Source organism: Myxine glutinosa, chromosome 8, assembly GCF_964187855.1.
Source record: "Myxine glutinosa chromosome 8, kmMyxGlut1.1, whole genome shotgun sequence".
NCBI lineage: Eukaryota > Metazoa > Chordata > Myxini > Myxiniformes > Myxinidae > Myxine > Myxine glutinosa.
This window is the reverse complement of record NC_136268.1, coordinates 45,863,047-45,882,285: the sequence shown is the minus strand read 5'-3', so window position 1 is coordinate 45,882,285 and position 19,239 is coordinate 45,863,047. Positions and strand designations below refer to the sequence as shown.

At 42.2% G+C, this 19,239-nt stretch overlaps 1 protein-coding gene across 1 annotated transcript in view; it reads right to left on the bottom strand.

Annotated features, from left to right (window-relative positions):
- Window positions 1-263: 263 nt before the first annotated feature.
- LOC137433109 (ephrin-B2) overlaps window positions 264-19,239 on the bottom strand; it is a 220,550-nt gene continuing 201,574 nt past the window's right edge. The window contains exon 4 of the mRNA XM_078783212.1: window positions 264-2,466. Coding sequence (XP_078639338.1) covers window positions 2,003-2,466 — 464 coding nt within the window. The 3' untranslated portion in view covers window positions 264-2,002. The remainder of the gene's footprint in view (window positions 2,467-19,239) is intronic.

The following is a 19,239-nucleotide window of genomic DNA, read 5'->3' as shown; positions in this document are numbered from 1 at the left end:
ACTACAGAAATCACATCGTACATGGAGAGACATCATTGACTGCAAATGTCACTCTCCTGTGCACGTACATCTGGTTGCTATAACCCGACGAGTTCTAGGTGAATCGAAGCGTACATGAGAGCACTTCCAGACGGTCGCCTGCATGTCATCGCCAGGCGAATAAAAGCGCACCATCTTGGTTCCCATTGGTGAGTGCTGTGCGTGAACACGGAGGGGCGGGATGGGGGAGCGATGGGAGTGCCAGGGACGAGACAAGCTTGTAACCAAGGCAAGAAGATCCGACTTTATTGGAATCACACCGGTACGCAGGAAAATTCAACTTGGCCAGCTAAAAACAAAAAACCAAAACAACTCTTTGCCAAATATCTGAGTTGCAAGAGTAGCTTCGGCTCTGGCAGAAGTAAATGAAACATAAATATGATTTTAAAAGAATAACAACGCATAGTGTCAGTCAAGGCCAAAACGCAAATCTTTCCAATAAGAGGAAGCCATCATGAGGAGGTCACTAAAGCAGCAGAGGCCACTTTGCCTGCAGGACATCTTCTTCCCTGGCATTGAATTTGCAACGCACTTGAAGGAAACTTTGCAGCAACACTCAAATTACAAAGACGTCGCCCGAGGGCAACGAAAGAGGGGAGAAGAAAAAAAGGAAAGCAATTATAAATGAGCAATTAAATACAGACGGAGTATCTGCACCAGACTGACCAACTTGGTAGCCGTCGTAACTAGGTTTACGTATCCTGAAGTACTGAGGTTCTGCCTAACAATTATCTTCATAGACAATGATAATGGCCTCGGCCCTCTTTCATGAGGCCGAAACCCATGGCAGGACTCCAAATTGTAGATCGGGACATGGTTCCGCAAACGGCTGGGAATTCCATTTACACCTTACAGAAGCCTGAGCGCCATCACTGCTTGTTGTGCCCTCGTATGCCCAAGTAGCGGAGTGACAGCGGAGCGAGCTGCTTTAACGATCCCGATAGTAGGAATAAAAACGGCCTCGAACAACAATGGTAAGACAGCGATCGGAGAGGCAAATGGGGAGGCGAGAAGCCATTTGGCAGTTTTCTCATTCCCTGGGAAGAACGAGGACTTATGGCCAACGCTCCGGTTTTATTTCTACACCGAACAGAAATCGAGATAAATTGGTTAATTTTAGCAAAAAGCAAATTCCTTTGGTAATGGTTACAATGGCAAGTAAAATTTAACTCTTTCCTGGTCCACCGATTTCACAGTTCGTAACACTGTGGTTGTTGTGCAATGACTATGACAACTGCTGTCCGACTTTTCAGCAGAAGACAGTTGACAAAAATAATTAAATAAAAAAGAACCACGGCAGGCTTGTGATCAGGGCGAAACCGCAAACTGAAAAGTACAAGGTTGGCTTTTGTATGTGTCGTTATCTGAACCATAAAATTGGCAGTGACCGTTAACACCAGCACCTCAATCGCGAAACAGAGGGGGTCGGATGTGACGATGCACCACGTGAGCAACCTTGGAGCAGAACTCGCTTGAGCCTTGATTCTCCAAACATCAAAGCTAAATTTGCAAGGCCAAGCTAGGTGTACTGTAGCATGTCAAATGTACCGAATCAGAATTTGGATCATCCCCTGGTAATTACCCTTTGGATGCCAGTTCAACATCCCAGCAATGTCATTTGTAAGAGCAGGGTTTGAATGGTTGTGCGGGCGGGCAGCACTAGGTTTTCCGAATGACCCACTTCTCCTTTGGTTGCCGAGTCAATAAAGAAAAGAAAAAGCTTCATCAGCATAAGAAAAAGGCATGAAAATGCTAATCTTGAATCCACACCGGACCCGAGAGCCAAGAATCAAATTTACCCTAACCGTTTATAGAAAAACCTCCAGCGCCATGGTGTTGTTGTCAATTCAAAGATGTCGGGTATACGTTGACAACAAGGCTGGAGTTTGGTTTCTGGCGGCAATTACAAGTTGGCATTTGAGCCTTCGCGTAGTTTTATCCATGTGGACTTTTCTCACTGATGTCACACCCGGTAGTAAAGGTTTCGTCCAGAGACAGGAAGTGTAGGCGGTGGGGGAGAAGGTGCACCGTCTCTGATCACAAACACAGGAGCTCCAAAAGAGATGGCCTTGCGCTCAAAATCTGACCGTGCTCCTGCCTCAATAAGCTGAAGGGGCAGCAGCACCTCACCCATATCTGGCAATCTGTTGTTGTTTCCCGCTTTGGGAAGAGGTGGGAGCGGGAGGATCGGGTCAAGAGGCATGGCACTTGTCGCCATGGAGATGTCGTTAGGCCGAGGCTCTACTGCGGAACTGTCCGTCGCCGTGCTGTCTCGTCTCCGCCGGTGCCATGCACCATAAAGTGCAAGAGTCACAATGAGGAGGATGAGGAGCAGAGTCAAACAGCCACCCGCCACTCCAAGACCCAGAGCAAGACTGTGGCCGCTGTCGTCACCTCCATAACGACCAGATGATGAAGCACTGTGCTCTGTTGGAAATGGGAATTGTGGAGAAAATGTACAATATAATTAGTACGATACAATATTTTATAAACAGGTTGATGATGTATGCCATTTCTCTCAATACCTAGAGTCTTGGAGGTACAACATGGTGACTGGAGGACAATCTGTACACGTCACTTCACTTTGATAATTTCGTAGCTCTGTACCCTTTTGGCGATTTATTAGAGAACAGTCAAGACACTTCTCTTTTATATAATTTGTATCCAACATGGCAAGTACACCTAATTTTGAGAGACGAGTGAGGTGTGTGGTACTATTGTGGTGTTAAATTAAATGCTTTTTAGTTGAGCAGGGAGATTAGTAGATGTAGTGTAAGACTATTTGTGTAAGACAGGCCTTATTTTTACAGAGAAAAAAGAAGACGGAATTGTTCCTGATATTGAGGATGATGTACGGAACGAAATGAAAGTAGAAACAAGTACAGATACATTCCAAGTACACCGCCCCCACACCAAATAAATAAATAACATCCTCCAGCGAGTGGCATTGCCGGACAATACTGCCCTGCAGCATATAGAGACGGTATTGGGAGGGAGAGGTGTGCAATAATTGATTCATAAAATAATTTCTTAATCAATTTGGTTAATACTAATAGCATACCTCAACCACCAGTGTTTCATCCGAAGCTGTAACTTTTTGAAAATTAATTAAACAAGTCATTAATCGGGGGAAATTAATAACTAATCGATTAATTGAATAATCAATAAATAATTAATCGATTAATTGATCAATAAAGAAATAAAAAATATCCTTTACAGCCAAATCATTTGGTCACTGTAGTGTCCGAATATCAGCTTCCTTGCTCAAAAGGTGCCGAAGATATTGCCCAGATGAGAAAGAAAATAAATGAGTGATTAACACCAAAAATAAATACATAATGATGGTGAAATTATTAAATTATTAATCAACTGGCAAATAGAATAGCTAAACCACTCCCATTTCATCCTAATCTGTAACTAAAAAAGAAGAAGAATTAACTAGGTAATTAATCAAATAATTAACCAATTAATTGATCAATCAATAAATCAAAAACCTTTACAGCCAAATTATTTGCTCATTGTCATGTCCAAATATCAGCTTCCTAACTCAAAAGGTGCCTGAGATAATGCCCAGAAGAGAAAGGAAATAATTAAGTAATTAATCAATTATTTGATTAATAAAATTAATAATACAATTTTTGCCAAAGCATTTGTCACTATTGTGCTCAAATTTCAGCTTCTTAGGTAAAAGGATGGCTGAGATATCGCCCGGACAAACAAACAAACAAGAAACCGGAGTGAAAACTGAGTACTCCCTTTCAGCGCGAGTCATCGCCAGGCCCCCTTTGGTGCACTGCGATGACGTCATGCAGTGCCTGGAGATGGAATAGGAAAGGAGTGGTGCACAATTCCTGCATATATATATATATATATAAACAGCACATGAGCAGAGGGAACAGCAGGACAAGATATTAAATGAATAAATAAGAGAGGCAGAATAGAAAGGCAGAGTATTGTCTATGGAGTACTTACATTTACTTGCAATGGATTGGGTTTTATAACAAGAGAAGAAAAAGAGATGAATGAGTCAAATATTTAGTTATTGCAAAATTGTGATGTAACTCTGTTTGTCATGTGGAAGCGCTCAAAAAGTTACGACGAATGTAGTATGTACGTACTGTACAATTGTCCAAAAAGTGGCAACTTAAAAAAGATGTTAATATGTATGTGTAATTTGTAATAAAATAAATGAATAAATAAATCAGAATGATATAGCCAATGATCAAGGCTCATGGAGGACCGAGAATGTAGAATGGATTATGACATAACAGGAGAAAAGAAACAGTAGAATGAGAAGGGGGGACACGACAAGTGGGGTTTGAGTGGGAAAATAGTGGGAGACTTGGAGAAATAAGGGATGTGGGGAAGAATGAGGACGATGGGGAGGATAAACAGAGTGGACAAGATGAGTACAGGTCCAAACAGTCCGGGAAATGAAGATGAAGGAAAAAACCGGAAACTTGGAAAGAAGTGGGCTTAGGTAGGTTTAATGGGGGTAGAAAAGATTATGGTTTTGTATGGGGGATGATCTGAGATGGTGGTGAACACCTGTCTTGAATCCCCGGAGAGAAGAAAGTGACTGCAGAGACTGTGGAAGTTGATTCCGTAGGCAGGAAAAAAACAAACAAACGAGTCAAGATGAGCAGTGATTCTGTATTTTGGGAATTTCGCAGAAGGGAGGTGGTACAGGACAGACAGACCACTGATCTGTCTGCAATGGGAAAGTGATCGACCCATCAACTCAGTTTTATCGTGGGAGATTGAAATGGCCGAGAATAACAATATACATATGACCACTCCTTTTTGCATTCCAACATCTGGCTCAATGTAATATGCAAACGTGTATATATATATATTGTTGCGGTTTTGGGAACCCACACAGGTAACATCATTAAAGGTTAAAGGTTGCACTCCATCGTTCGGCCACATGCAACACGTAGGTCACCTTAGAACGTTAGTTATTTCATAGTATGTGTTTAGGATAAGGCCATTTCCAATATTTGCATCTGCGTTGTGTAAAACAAATAAGAGTAGGCCCCGTTCAGTTTGCACCCTCCCTCCAACCGACTCCATTGCACAACATCCTGTCTGCACCCCATTGCCCCTCGCGTTGGGCCGGCAGCGTTAGCTGCCAGTGGCTCGCTCAAACCAGCCAAATGCCACGAGGTAAGGCCCGAAAAGGGGACGGAGCGCAAGGGTGGGGGTGTGGCCACGTCAGGCAGCCATCAAGGGCGGAGCCGGTAAGACCTCAACAACCAACCAGGGCTGAGGCGACATCGCCTGACAGGGTGTGGCTAGAGATTGCAGAGGGTTCGCTGGGCGTGGCAATAAAACCCGTTGCGCGAGGCCCCCACCACAGTTATGAGGAGGGAGAGACGCTTGAACAGAGTTGAGACTCGAGTTATGATGGGAGAGGCACTTGGGTTGTGAACGAGTTATGAGGAGGACGTGCGCTGCGTGTTGAGCTGAAGTTATGAGCCGGGGTCCTCCATTGAACGAGTTATGAGAAGGGAGAGGCAGGCGCTCGAGTATTGAGAAGGACTGCAGCGTTGTAAAGGACTCGTGAGGGAAGCCAAGCATTGGCATTCGTGCAGAAGGACTTTTGTGGAAAGGCGCTTTGGTGACATCATTGGGGAAATGGCGCATTGTACATAGCGATACCGGGAGCGCGTATAAAGGCGCCGGTACAACTATTACGTACGCAGTATAATCGCCAGCCTACCTTCCCCCCAGTGTAATTGTCCGATCCGCGCCACCGACACGGGACAATCTAGCCTGCCGTCTACTGTCTACCATCACCAGCTGCTTCGTGGTATTAGTCGGGGACCGGGGCGAGCTGTGGACGCCATCGGTGGGCCATCAACCCGACCATCTACAACCCCGTGTGAGTCTGAGTCTGAGCCTGAGTCTGAGTCTGAGTGCGAACGGGCCCGTGTCCAGGGATAAGTAAGACTGTATAAGGCTGCCCTGTGTATCTGCTTCTTCCTCTTCACTGTACATTGCTCTTCTTTTTTCCTCTTCTTTGTACAAAGTGTGTACCTCTCTTCCTTCCCATACAATTGTAAATAAATTACCTGTCCTTCCTGTTTTTCCTCTTAATTCGACCGTCTTAGTGATTTCTCCATTGGGTAAGCGTGGCACGATTGACAACAGCTCGAATCGGGTTTAGTACCTGTTAACGGCCCGAATCGCGGCTCGCTTCGCTCAGCGTGTCCACTAACGTCGTGGTTCGGGTGGGGTTATTTCCTTGCTTCACAGCCGGTGTTAGTACTTAGACTAATTAATAAGACTAATTCGGCTTACAACCCTATTTAACACCGACCGGAAGGAACGTGATAGCCCCGGGATCGCGTCGGCTAGTAAAAAGACAAGGGGATTAATCCCCCTTGTAAGGGGTAGGCCGACGTTTGAGATCCGCAACAATATATATATATATATATATATATATATATATATATGTATGTATGTATGTATATATATAATTATATATAATTATATATATATATATATATATATACATATATATATATATATATTATATATATATATATATATATATATAAATAAATAAATATATGTAAAATATATATATATATATATATATATATATATATATATATATATATATATATATATATATATAAATAAAAGAAAATATATATACTGTATATACATACATATATACGCTGCATTTCTATGTACAAGTATATATATATATATATATATATATATATATATATATATATATATATATATATATATATTTATATATATATATATATATATTGTTACGGACACGACTTTGATGTTATGCTGGGCCGAGCGGAATGGCCGCCGTGTTCGCACAAGTTACCCGATTATACTCGAACGTTGACTAAGTCGCGCTATGCTAAATCAATTGAGGAAAGGACACAACGGCTGGGTTAAAAATGACACGACACCAGGGGTACGGTTCTCAAGACCTCCGGAGGAGGTTATAATATTGCGGAAGGTTAGATTACAAAGACAAGAGAGACAGCATAGAAAGGTGGGCACTTAAACACGGTCTTATCTTAGCCCCGACAGACGACAGATAAACGGGACAAGACTGACTCACACGGGGATTGATGGCAAGGAAAGGCGGGTAGTCGATGGCTCAAGGTGCACTCTTGGCTCAGGGACAGAATCGACCCGGTCCGGTCCAGAGATGCGGGAGGTCTCACAGCGCTCGGAGGTGGCGTCTGGTTCTCTTTCGTGGCTGAGGCGCATCTCACGTCACGTCCGGTAGGCTGCGTATATCCGGCGGGGAGTGACACGCCCTCGGCTCGTTAGCGCCGCCCCAGATGGAATCGGCCCGTTGCTTCTTATTGGGTGCGGGGGTTACCGGGCTCCGCCCTTGACGAGGAGCTGACAGCCAGCCCCTTCGTGGTAACCCCGTGGGCGCACATGGCAATGGCGGCTAACCAAGCCGGTGTGAGGACGCACACTCCCCGCACGCCGTTGTTGTAGTTGTTGTTTCATGGGGAAGATGGGAGGAGGTATGGGGAGGTCCTAAACTCACTACTGGTGCCATACAATCACATTCTGGTGCAACGAAGAGTCAGAATTAATGGAAACGAGTCCTTAACTGACATAGACTAAGAATAACTAGCAAGATGTCCGAAAGTTGGCTACGTGAGATGCAGTGGACCTGGGCACGACATTTAATGGGGGAAAAAGGGGAAGGTCGGTTCTACAGAGTGTTATTTACAGGCAATGGGACTAGGGAATGGGGGATTGGGGATAGTTGGGGAGTATTGGGGAAATAGGGGAATATTTACAAGCGGATATGGAGGCCAAATTACATATCCGCAACAATATATATATATATATATATATGCATATATATATACATATATATATATATATGCATGTATAATTATATATATATATATATATATATACATATATATATTAGAGTATATATATATAATTAGAGCTCCATCGAAGGTTATATATATATATATATATATATATATGTAGATATGCATACATATATATATATATATATACACTACATTACCAAAGTATGTGCACACCCGAACATCACACATCTCATTCCAAAATGATGGGCATTAATGTGAAGTTCGTCCGCCCTTTGCTGCTATAACAACCTCCACTCTTCTGTAAAGGCTTTTCACAAAATGTTGGAACATTGCTGCAGGGATTTGCTTCCATTCAGCCACAAGAGCATTAGTAAGGTCGGGCACTGATGTTGGGCGATTAGGCCTGGCTCGCAGTCGGCGTTCCAATTCACCCCAAAGGTGTTTTATGGGGTTGAGGTCAGGGCTCTGTGCAAGCCAGTCAAGTTCTTCCACACCGATCTCAACAAACCATTTCTGTATGGACCTCGGTTTGGGCATGGGGGCATTGTCATGCTGAAACAGGAAAGGGCCTTCCCCAAACTGTTGCCACAAAATTGGCAGCACACTATCGTCTAGAATGTCATTGTATGCTGTAGGGTTAAGATTTCCCTTCACTAGACCTAAGGGGCCGAGCCCGAACCATGAAAAACAGCCCCAGACCATCATTCCTCCTCCACCAAACGTTACAGTTGGCACTATGCATTAGGTCAGCTAGCGTTCTCCTGGCGTCCGCCAAACCCAGATTCGTCCGTCGGACTGCCAGATGGTGAAGCGTGATTCAGCACTCCAGAGAACGCGTTTCCACTGCTCCAGAGTCCAATGGCGTTGAGCTTTACACCACTCCAGCCGATGCTTGCCATTGTGCATGGTGATCCTAGGCTCATGTGCGGCTGCTCTGATTGTCTGAGGTCAGACACAAGATTGTATCCAAGCATGGACAATCTCAAGGCTACAAGTCCATCTCCAGAGATCTTGATGTTCCTGCGTCCACCGTATGCAATGTTATCAGGAAGTTTAAGGCCCATGGCACTGTAGCCAACCTCCCTGGACATGGCCGCAAGAGAAAACCTGATCGAAGATTGCAGCGAAGGATTGTTCGAATAGTGGAGAAAGCACCTCAATCAACTGCCAAACAGATTCAATCTGACCTTCAGACACAAGGTATGACAGTTTCAACTCCCACCATCCATCGCCAGCTCAATGAAAGGGGGTTATATGGTAGGAGACCCAGGAGAACACCACTGCTGAGAGAGACATAAGAAAGCCTGACTTGAGTTTTCCAAAGAAAAATTGAACAAGCCAAAATTCTTCTGGGAGTATGTCCTGTGGACAGATGAGACCAAATTAGAGCTTTTTGATAATGCACATCATCTCTATGTTTACAGAAAACAAAATTAAGCCTTCAACGAAAAGAACACCTTCCCTACAGTCAAACATGGAGGAGGTTCATTGATGTTTTGGGGTTGCTGTGCTGCCTCTGGCACAGGGTGCCTCGAATGTGTACATGGCATCATGAAATCAGGAGATTACCAAGACATCTTGGAGCACAATGTTCAACCCAGTGTCAGAAAGCTGGGTCTCCATCGAAGGTCATGGGTCTTGCAGCAGGACAATGACCCCAAACACACTTCAAACAGCACCCAGGAATGGTTCAAGACAAAACGCTGGACTATTCTGAAGTGGCCAGCAATGAGTTCAGATCTAAATCCCATTGAACACCTGTGTGGAGATCTAAAAACAGCAGTTGGGAGAAGGAACCTTTCAAATCTGGGAGAAATGGAGCAGCTTGCACAACAAGAATGGGCCAGACTACTAGTAGAGAGTTGTAGGAAGCTCATTCATGGCTAAAGGAAGCGCTTGACTGCAGATATTTTGTCCAAAGGTTGTGCTAGCAAATATTAAGTCGAGGGTGTCAATAATTTTGTCAATGCCATTTCTTTTTATTTTCTGATTTCAAAGGATATATTAAGTTCTGAATCAAAAACAAAGGTTCTGATATATTAACAGTGAAATAAAGAATTGTGGAGACCAAGTACTTTTGTCGAATCATTTTTGTCGAAAGACGAATCTGGGCAGCAGGGAAGAATGGGGAAGATTTGGCCACCGACTTGCATAGGGGGGTACAACCACTATGAAGAGGCATCCCAGATAGTTGCGTATACATAGTCGAGGCTCGTGGTATGGCGAGAACAATAATAAAGCAAAATACAGGTAAAACTACAACGGCTCTCAGTGGAGAGCATACCTCCACCTGGTTGGCCATATCACTCAATGGTGAAGAATCACTTAAACATGATACTAGCTGCATCGCTGGAAGCAGATCCGGATCTTCACCAAAACTGATTCGATTCTTCCTTGTCACACACACAACCGGTCCACCAAGTTTCGTCCAAATCCGTCCACAACTTTTTGAGATATCCTGCGATGTATCGTTTATGGCCCGATCTCCCAATGGTGAAGAATCACTTTAAAATTTTAGTAGCCGGTTCCGGATCTTCACCAAAATCTAATCATGTCGTCCTTGCCACATTCTCTACATCTCTGCCAAATTTCGTCCGAATCCGTCCGCAAGGTTTTGATATATTTTGTTCACAAACGGACAAACAAACAGACAGACAGACAGGGGTGAAAACATAACCTCCACCCACCTTTGTTGGCGGAGGTAATAAAGATTCACTGATCAAAGATGGTGCCATACCCCATGAAGTAAACAGTTGGCTCTTATGAGTATGCAGCCATTTCAGTTGTGTTCATGCACAGTTGGGATTGATACAGTTCAAACATCGTCGCCGCATGGAACATACAGTTCAAACATGAAACTTCCGATGATTTATTGGGGGATCTGGTGCCATTTATCATCCAGAGCATCTGCCAACTCATCCAACGTTGTTGGTGGTACTGGCAACGATGGATTGCTCCCTTCAGGACATTCCAAACGTGTTCCGCTAAAGGGTCATTCAAAGCCCCGAAACAACATGAATACCATTAATACAGAAGGATAAATAATTAAGAGTTCTCTTACGAGGAACTTTGATGCAGGAGAAGACTTCGGCCTATCAAGCCTGCGCAATGGTTGTTTGTTCATTCCCCATCTAATTTAATGCTGATGTTAAGCAAGGAAGCAAAACGTAAAGTTTTAAAAGCTTTTGGTTTGACTCGGCCAGGGCTATGAACTCAGAGCAGACACTTTAACCATGAAACCAACAAGTCTACTTCAGATAACCTCATACAGGTAAAGCGCTTGTTGTGGAAAACAAACTGTTGTCCATTATTGCTGCAAATCCCACAATGCAATTGAAAAGACAATTCTTAAGACCTCCATTGATTAATAATCTATCATTAGAAGTGACTTTGTTTGAGGATGCGGGTTATGCAGAGGTATACCTGGTAATTTGGTGCACCAACTGCTCAAAACATCGTTCTTGTCCAATAGTGTCCATACTTGTTTGCATGAATGGTGACGTTCTAATTCCTTATGTCTTCTTTGATCGAGAAAGGAATCAAAAGTGCTTAAAAATATGTCTGAAGCGATCGTTGATTGCTCTTACAATCAACCATGATGGGCTGTTTGACGGTCTCTGAGCACATGCAGAGTATCCCTTAATAGTTATCCATTTTAACCTCAAACACCAAAGGTGGCTGGAGGTTATGTTTTCACTCTTGTCTGTTTGTGAACAAATATCTCGAAAAGTTGTTGACGGATTCAAACGAAATTTGGCAGAGGGGTAACGTATGCGACACGGGCGAAATGATTCGATTTTGGAGAAGATCCGGAGTCGGATCCGGCTACTGGAATTTTAAAGTAATTCTTCACCATTGGTAGATAAGGCCAAAACGATACATAGCAGGATATCTCAAAACGTTGTGGACGGATTCGGACGAGATTTGGTGGAGAAGTTGTGTGTTTAAGAAGGACTAATCGATTCGATTTTGGTGAAGATCTGAATATGGATTCGGATATGAGAATTATTTAATTTTTCAAGTGATTCTTCACCTTTGAGTGATTGGGCTAAAACCAATATATAGCAGGATATCTCAAAACAGTTTTTTTTTTGTTTTTTTTTGTATACTGAATCGAGGCTCGTGAAAGAGCTAACATTTATTTCACAAACAAATCAACCAGACAAACAAAACATACAAAAAGAGGGAGCGGAAGGACAAGATGGGGAGGGGAGGGGAAGCACACAAACACAACACCTGAGAGCAGGGAGAAGCGCGGGAGGGAGAGGGCCTGGGGGGAGGAGGTGTGGGAAGGGGGGGGGGGCGGGGGAGAGGTGTAAAACACAAGGAGACGTGCACGTCACAAGTAGACGTGCACGTCACAAGGAGACGTGTAAAACAAAAGGTATAAACGGATTTGGACGAAATTTGGTGGACAGGTTGTGTGTGTGACAAGGAAGAATTGATTCAATTTTGTATTGAAGATCCGGATCCGGCTAGTATAATTTTTTTAAGTCATTCTTCACCATTGGCAGATAGGGCGAAAAACGATACATAGCAGGATATTAACAAAAGTTATGGACGGATGATTTTGATTAAATGTGATTCTGTATTGTGATTTTCTGGTCTACTCTAGAATACAAAACGTAAACTGTTCACCTGGCGGGGGTGTGCTCTCTACTGATTGCCGTTCTAGCACGTCACAGGTCTACAAGAGCTCCACATGGTTGTTGTTGCTATTGTTGTTGTGGTTCTTGTTGGGGGTCGATTTTTGAAATGTGCACACATTCGTCAGACAGCTGTCGGACCGCACCCACATTTGTCGTTTCACTCCATCCACCAGGAGACCAAATAATATGACCGCCATCTTGGTTTCCTCGTGAGCACAAAACATCAGGCCTGTAGGCCTCTGCTGATTATACACTGCCCGGGATTGTTACATCAGATTTCCATTGGCTTTGATTCAGTCGAGTGTTACTCACAATGAAGGACCCAAAAAAACATAATCATATGTGGAATAAAAATTATTAGTAAGGTTTAATCAAGCCTGTCAGTTTGCATCTCCCTAAAAAATAGCGTTATGTAATGTTTCAACGACCTCATATTTGGGTTAAACAATCTGTGACCATGTGACAAATCACGTCGTTCTGATATAACCGTGGGGAGGTTGACATGGATGAGAGGTGTCGAGTTCATATTTGAATGGTGCATTAAATGTGTGTTTCCCAATCGTGCTGTTCATCTTTTAAGAGTGCTTTAAATGCACGTTTCTCAATCGGCCCGTTAACGGATTTTGTAGCAGGTTGTGACCACACTGCAGTCATTCTTGTTATTTATTGAATACAATAAGCATACACAAATTTCCAGTTGAATTTGGAAATGTTAGAGTAATGTTTGAAGTTTTGTTTAGTACTGTATTCTACATGTCCACCTTCTCTTTCAATAAATGTCTGGAGACGTTGGACGAAATTGCCCAGCACTATTGCACAGATAGCCATGAACAGCATTGGGGATGTGATCTTGGAACTCATCCAAGGACTATGGGTGCATGACATAATCTCTGGCCTTGAAAAAACCCCACAAAGAACCACAGGGAGTCAGATACAGGAGGGGGGGGGGGGATCTTTGTGGCCACACAATGTGTCCACTACAGCTAATCCATTTGTTGGGGAGCTTTGAATCAAGGAATTCAACAACAGCTTGTTCAGGAAAAAATTAAAAAAAACAATGTTAATTGAAAGTGAAGGTGGACATTTTTTGGTCGTAAACAAAACTTACAACATTACTCTGTTCCTTGTAGGTTTCAACTGGAAAATTGTGCATGCTTTTCTATGCTATAAGAGAGTCGATATGACTATGTCTTTACGACACGTTTCTGTCTGTGTGTCGCCATTTTTCTCAGTGATGGTTGAACGGATATTCATCACACTTTCAGAGGTTCATCAGTGAGTACCAGTGAGTGTTTAGGCAAAATAAAAAATAAAATAAAAATAAAAAAACTGAAAAAAAAGAGGCAGTTTGTTTTGGATTTTTTTTAAAATTGCTTTGTAGTGCCTGAGCCTTTGTCGCTATATAACCACCTTTAGAGGCCATTTTTCCCCGCAAAGCGGGGGTTGGCCTTTTTCGGGAACCGTGGTTGTTGTTGGTTTTTTGGTCCCCTTTTTGAAGCAATGTTTTACGGCCGGATGCCCTTCCTGACGCCAACCCTTTTTGCCGCCTTTAACGACAAACAGGGAATTACCAGTGAACTGGTACTCAATTAGCCGACCTCGGAAGGATGGCAGGCTGAGTCAACCACCCTGGCGTTAATTCAGCGATCGACCGGGATTCGAGCCCAGGATCCTAGGATCCTAAGCCGGAACCCTAGCCGCTAGCCCAACACCAGGGTTCGCTATATGAAAGGCAATATTAAATTATCCACGATTAGTGTGTGTGAGGTAGGGGGAGTGGGGGGGGGGGGGGGGTGTAATATCATATTAAATATACATTTTCCTTATTGGGTGTAAGTAGGAGTATATATATACTATATATATATATATATATATATATATATATATATATATATATATATATATATATATATATATATATAGTGTACCAAGCTGTACCAACCAAGCTGTACACCAAGCTGGACCAAGCTGGACCAAGCAAGAAGTGTACCAAGCTGTTTTACTTGCAATTTTCAAAGTGCCCTTCCTCGTGATCGATGCACAATTGCAGCCGAGCAGGCACAGAGTGGCACACATGCTTGCAGAGTTCGATATCAATTTCCTCAAACTTTGCAGTGATTTGACCCTTCAATTCCTGAATGGTACGAGGCTTTTCACGATAAACAAGGTCTTTCATGAGCCCCCAAAGAAAGAAATCTGGAGGTGTAAGGTCTGGGGAGCGTGCCGGCCACTCGATCGGACCACGGCGGCCGATACACTTTCCGGGATCCACTTACACTTCCGTAATAATTCCCCCCCCGAATAAATGGTTAGATAAACATGTCATTCATTAATTTCTACCTTCTTGTACACTGTAATACATATGGCAAACAAACAATCAACTGACAGATATATATATATATATATACTCGTGTATATATATATATATATATATATATATATATATATATATATACATACATATATATATATATATATATATATATATATATATATATATATATATATATTTATTTATATATATAGAAATCGGGCGCTACTTCTGACTCACCCTGTATATATCTGTGCAGTGTCTGTGTTGTGTTGTGTTGTGTCTTGTCACTGAACTACTCGCTCAAACTTTTGTGAAATTGTACCAAACTTCTGGTATGCACATATCTCTCCCGTCCGTATGTCCTAAGGGTATTTTCTTTGAAAAATTTTCCAATTTTAATTAATTTTTTTGGGGAATTTTTTCAGGAATTTTTTTTTTTCAACTTAAGTTTTCAACTTCAATTGCTTATAAAATGTGATATCACGTATATTCCAAATACATTTGTGCAAAATAATTGTTTGAATTATGATTGGTTTAAACCATGACAAAACGGCAACTCGGGTACAGTCATTTATCTATATATCTACACATCTGGGCAGTGTCTGTGTTGTCACTTAACGACTCCCTCAAACTTTTGTTTCCGTGGTTGTGAAGTGTTTTTATAACGTTGTGGTGGTTTTGAATCACGTGGTGGTGAGGTATTTAGAATTATGTGGTGGTGAGGTGTTTTAAAATGATGTGGTGGTGAGGTGTTTTTAAATGACGTGGTGGTGAGGTGTTTTTAAATCACATGGTGGTGAGGTGTTTTGAATTATGTGGCGGTGAGGTGTTTTGAATTACGTGGTGGTGAGGTATTTATAATTACGTGGTGGTGAGGTGTTTTAATTATGTGGTGGTGAGGTGTTTTGAATTAGTTGGTGATGAGGTGTTTTGAATTACATGGTGGTGAGGTGTTTTGAATTACTTGGTGGTGAGGTGTTTTTAAATGATGTGGTGGTGAGGTCTTTTTCATTTCGTGGCTGTGAGGTGTTTTTATTACGTGTTTTATGGCTGTGAGGTGTTTACAATTTCGTGGTGGTGAGGTGTTTTTATTATGTGTTTTATGGCTGTGAGGCGTTTTTAATTTTGTGGTGCTGAGGTGTTTTTATTACGTGTTTTATGGCTGTTAGATGTTTTCAATTTCGTGGTGGTGAGGTGTTTTTAATTTCGTTGTGGTGAGGTGTTTTTATTATGTGTTTTATGGCTGTGAGGTGTTTTAAATTACTTGGTGGTGAAGTGTTTTGAATTACTTGGTGGTGAGGTGTTTTGAATTACATGGTGGTGAGGTGTTTTGAATTACATGGTGGTGAGGTGTTTTGAATTACGTGGTGGTGAGGTGTTTTGAATTACATGGTGGTGAGGTGTTTTGAATTACATGGTGGTGAGGTGTTTTGAATTACATGGTGGTGAGGTGTTTTGAATTACGTGGTGGTGAGGTGTTTTGAATTACGTGGTGGTGAGGTGTTTTGAATTACATGGTGGTGAGGTGTTTTGAATTACATGGTGGTGAGGTGTTTTGAATTACATGGTGGTGAGGTGTTTTGAATTACATGGTGGTGAGGTGTTTTGAATTACATGGTGGTGAGGTGTTTTGAATTACATGGTGGTGAGGTGTTTTGAATTACGTGGTGGTGAGGTGTTTTGAATTACGTGGTGGTGAGGTGTTTTGAATTACATGGTGGTGAGGTGTTTTGAATTACGTGGTGGTGAGGTGTTTTGAATTACATGGTGGTGAGGTGTTTTGAATTACGTGGTGGTGAGGTGTTTTGAATTACATGGTGGTGAGGTGTTTTGAATTACGTGGTGGTGAGGTGTTTTGAATTACATGGTGGTGAGGTGTTTTGAATTACATGGTGGTGAGGTGTTTTGAATTACATGGTGATGAGGTGTTTTGAATTACATGGTGGTGAGGTGTTTTGAATTACATGGTGGTGAGGTGTTTTGAATTACATGGTGGTGAGGTGTTTTGAATTACATGGTGGTGAGGTGTTTTGAATTACATGGTGGTGAGGTGTTTTTAATTACTTGGTGGTGAAGTGTTTTGAATTACGTGGTGGTGAGGTGTTTTGAATTACATGGTGGTGAGGTGTTTTGAATTACATGGTGGTGAGGTGTTTTGAATTACATGGTGGTGAGGTGTTTTGAATTACTTGGTGGTGAAGTGTTTTGAATTACTTGGTGGTGAGGTGTTTTGAATTACATGGTGGTGAGGTGTTTTGAATTACATGGTGGTGAGGTGTTTTGAATTGCGTGGTGGTGAGGTGTTTTGAATTACATGGTGGTGAGGTGTTTTGAATTACATGGTGGTGAGGTGTTTTGAATTACATGGTGGTGAGGTGTTTTGAATTACTTGGTGGTGAAGTGTTTTGAATTACTTGGTGGTGAAGTGTTTTGAATTACTTGGTGGTGAGGTGTTTTGAATTACATGGTGGTGAGGTGCTTTGAATTGCGTGGTGGTGAGGTGTTTTGAATTACGTGGTGGTGAGGTGTTTTGAATTACATGGTGGTGAGGTGTTTTGAATTACGTGGTGGTGAGGTGTTTTGAATTACATGGTGGTGAGGTGTTTTGAATTACGTGGTGGTGAGGTGTTTTGAATTACATGGTGGTGAGGTGTTTTGAATTACGTGGTGGTGAGGTGTTTTGAATTACATGGTGATGAGGTGTTTTGAATTACATGGTGGTGAGGTGTTTTGAATTACATGGTGGTGAGGTGTTTTGAATTACATGGTGGTGAGGTGTTTTGAATTACATGGTGGTGAGGTGTTTTGAATTACATGGTGGTGAGGTGTTTTGAATTACATGGTGGTGAGGTGTTTTGAATTACATGGTGGTGAGGTGTTTTGAATTACTTGGTGGTGAAGTGTTTTGAATTACGTGGTGGTGAGGTGTTTTGAATTACATGGTGGTGAGGTGTTTTGAATTACGTGGTGGTGAGGTGTTTTGAATTACGTGGTGGTGAGGTGTTTTGAATTACATGGTGGTGAGGTGTTTTGAATTACGTGGTGGTGAGGTGTTTTGAATTACATGGTGGTGAGATGTTTTGAATTACATGGTGGTGAGGTGTTTTGAATTACATGGTGGTGAGGTGTTTTGAATTACATGGTGGTGAGGTGTTTTGAATTACATGGTGGTGAGGTGTTTTGAATTACATGGTGGTGAGGTGTTTTGAATTACATGGTGGTGAGGTGTTTTGAATTACGTGGTGGTGAGGTGTTTTGAATTACGTGGTGGTGAGGTGTTTTGAATTACATGGTGGTGAGGTGTTTTGAATTACGTGGTGGTGAGGTGTTTTGAATTACATGGTGGTGAGGTGTTTTGAATTACGTGGTGGTGAGGTGTTTTGAATTACATGGTGGTGAGGTGTTTTGAATTACGTGGTGGTGAGGTGTTTTGAATTACATGGTGGTGAGGTGTTTTGAATTACATGGTGGTGAGGTGTTTTGAATTACATGGTGGTGAGGTGTTTTGAATTACATGGTGGTGAGGTGTTTTGAATTACATGGTGGTGAGGTGTTTTGAATTACATGGTGGTGAGGTGTTTTGAATTACATGGTGGTGAGGTGTTTTGAATTACATGGTGGTGAGGTGTTTTGAATTACTTGGTGGTGAAGTGTTTTGAATTACTTGGTGGTGAGGTGTTTTGAATTACGTGGTGGTGAGGTGTTTTGAATTACATGGTGGTGAGGTGTTTTGAATTACGTGGTGGTGAGGTGTTTTGAATTACATGGTGGTGAGGTGTTTTGAATTACGTGGTGGTGAGGTGTTTTGAATTACATGGTGGTGAGGTGTTTTGAATTACGTGGTGGTGAGGTGTTTTGAATTACATGGTGGTGAGGTGTTTTGAATTACATGGTGGTGAGGTGTTTTGAATTACATGGTGATGAGGTGTTTTGAATTACATGGTGGTGAGGTGTTTTGAATTACATGGTGGTGAGGTGTTTTGAATTACATGGTGGTGAGGTGTTTTGAATTACATGGTGGTGAGGTGTTTTGAATTACATGGTGGTGAGGTGTTTTGAATTACTTGGTGGTGAAGTGTTTTGAATTACGTGGTGGTGAGGTGTTTTGAATTACATGGTGGTGAGGTGTTTTGAATTACATGGTGGTGAGGTGTTTTGAATTACATGGTGGTGAGGTGTTTTGAATTACTTGGTGGTGAAGTGTTTTGAATTACTTGGTGGTGAGGTGTTTTGAATTACATGGTGGTGAGGTGTTTTGAATTACATGGTGGTGAGGTGTTTTGAATTGCGTGGTGGTGAGGTGTTTTGAATTACATGGTGGTGAGGTGTTTTGAATTACATGGTGGTGAGGTGTTTTGAATTACATGGTGGTGAGGTGTTTTGAATTACTTGG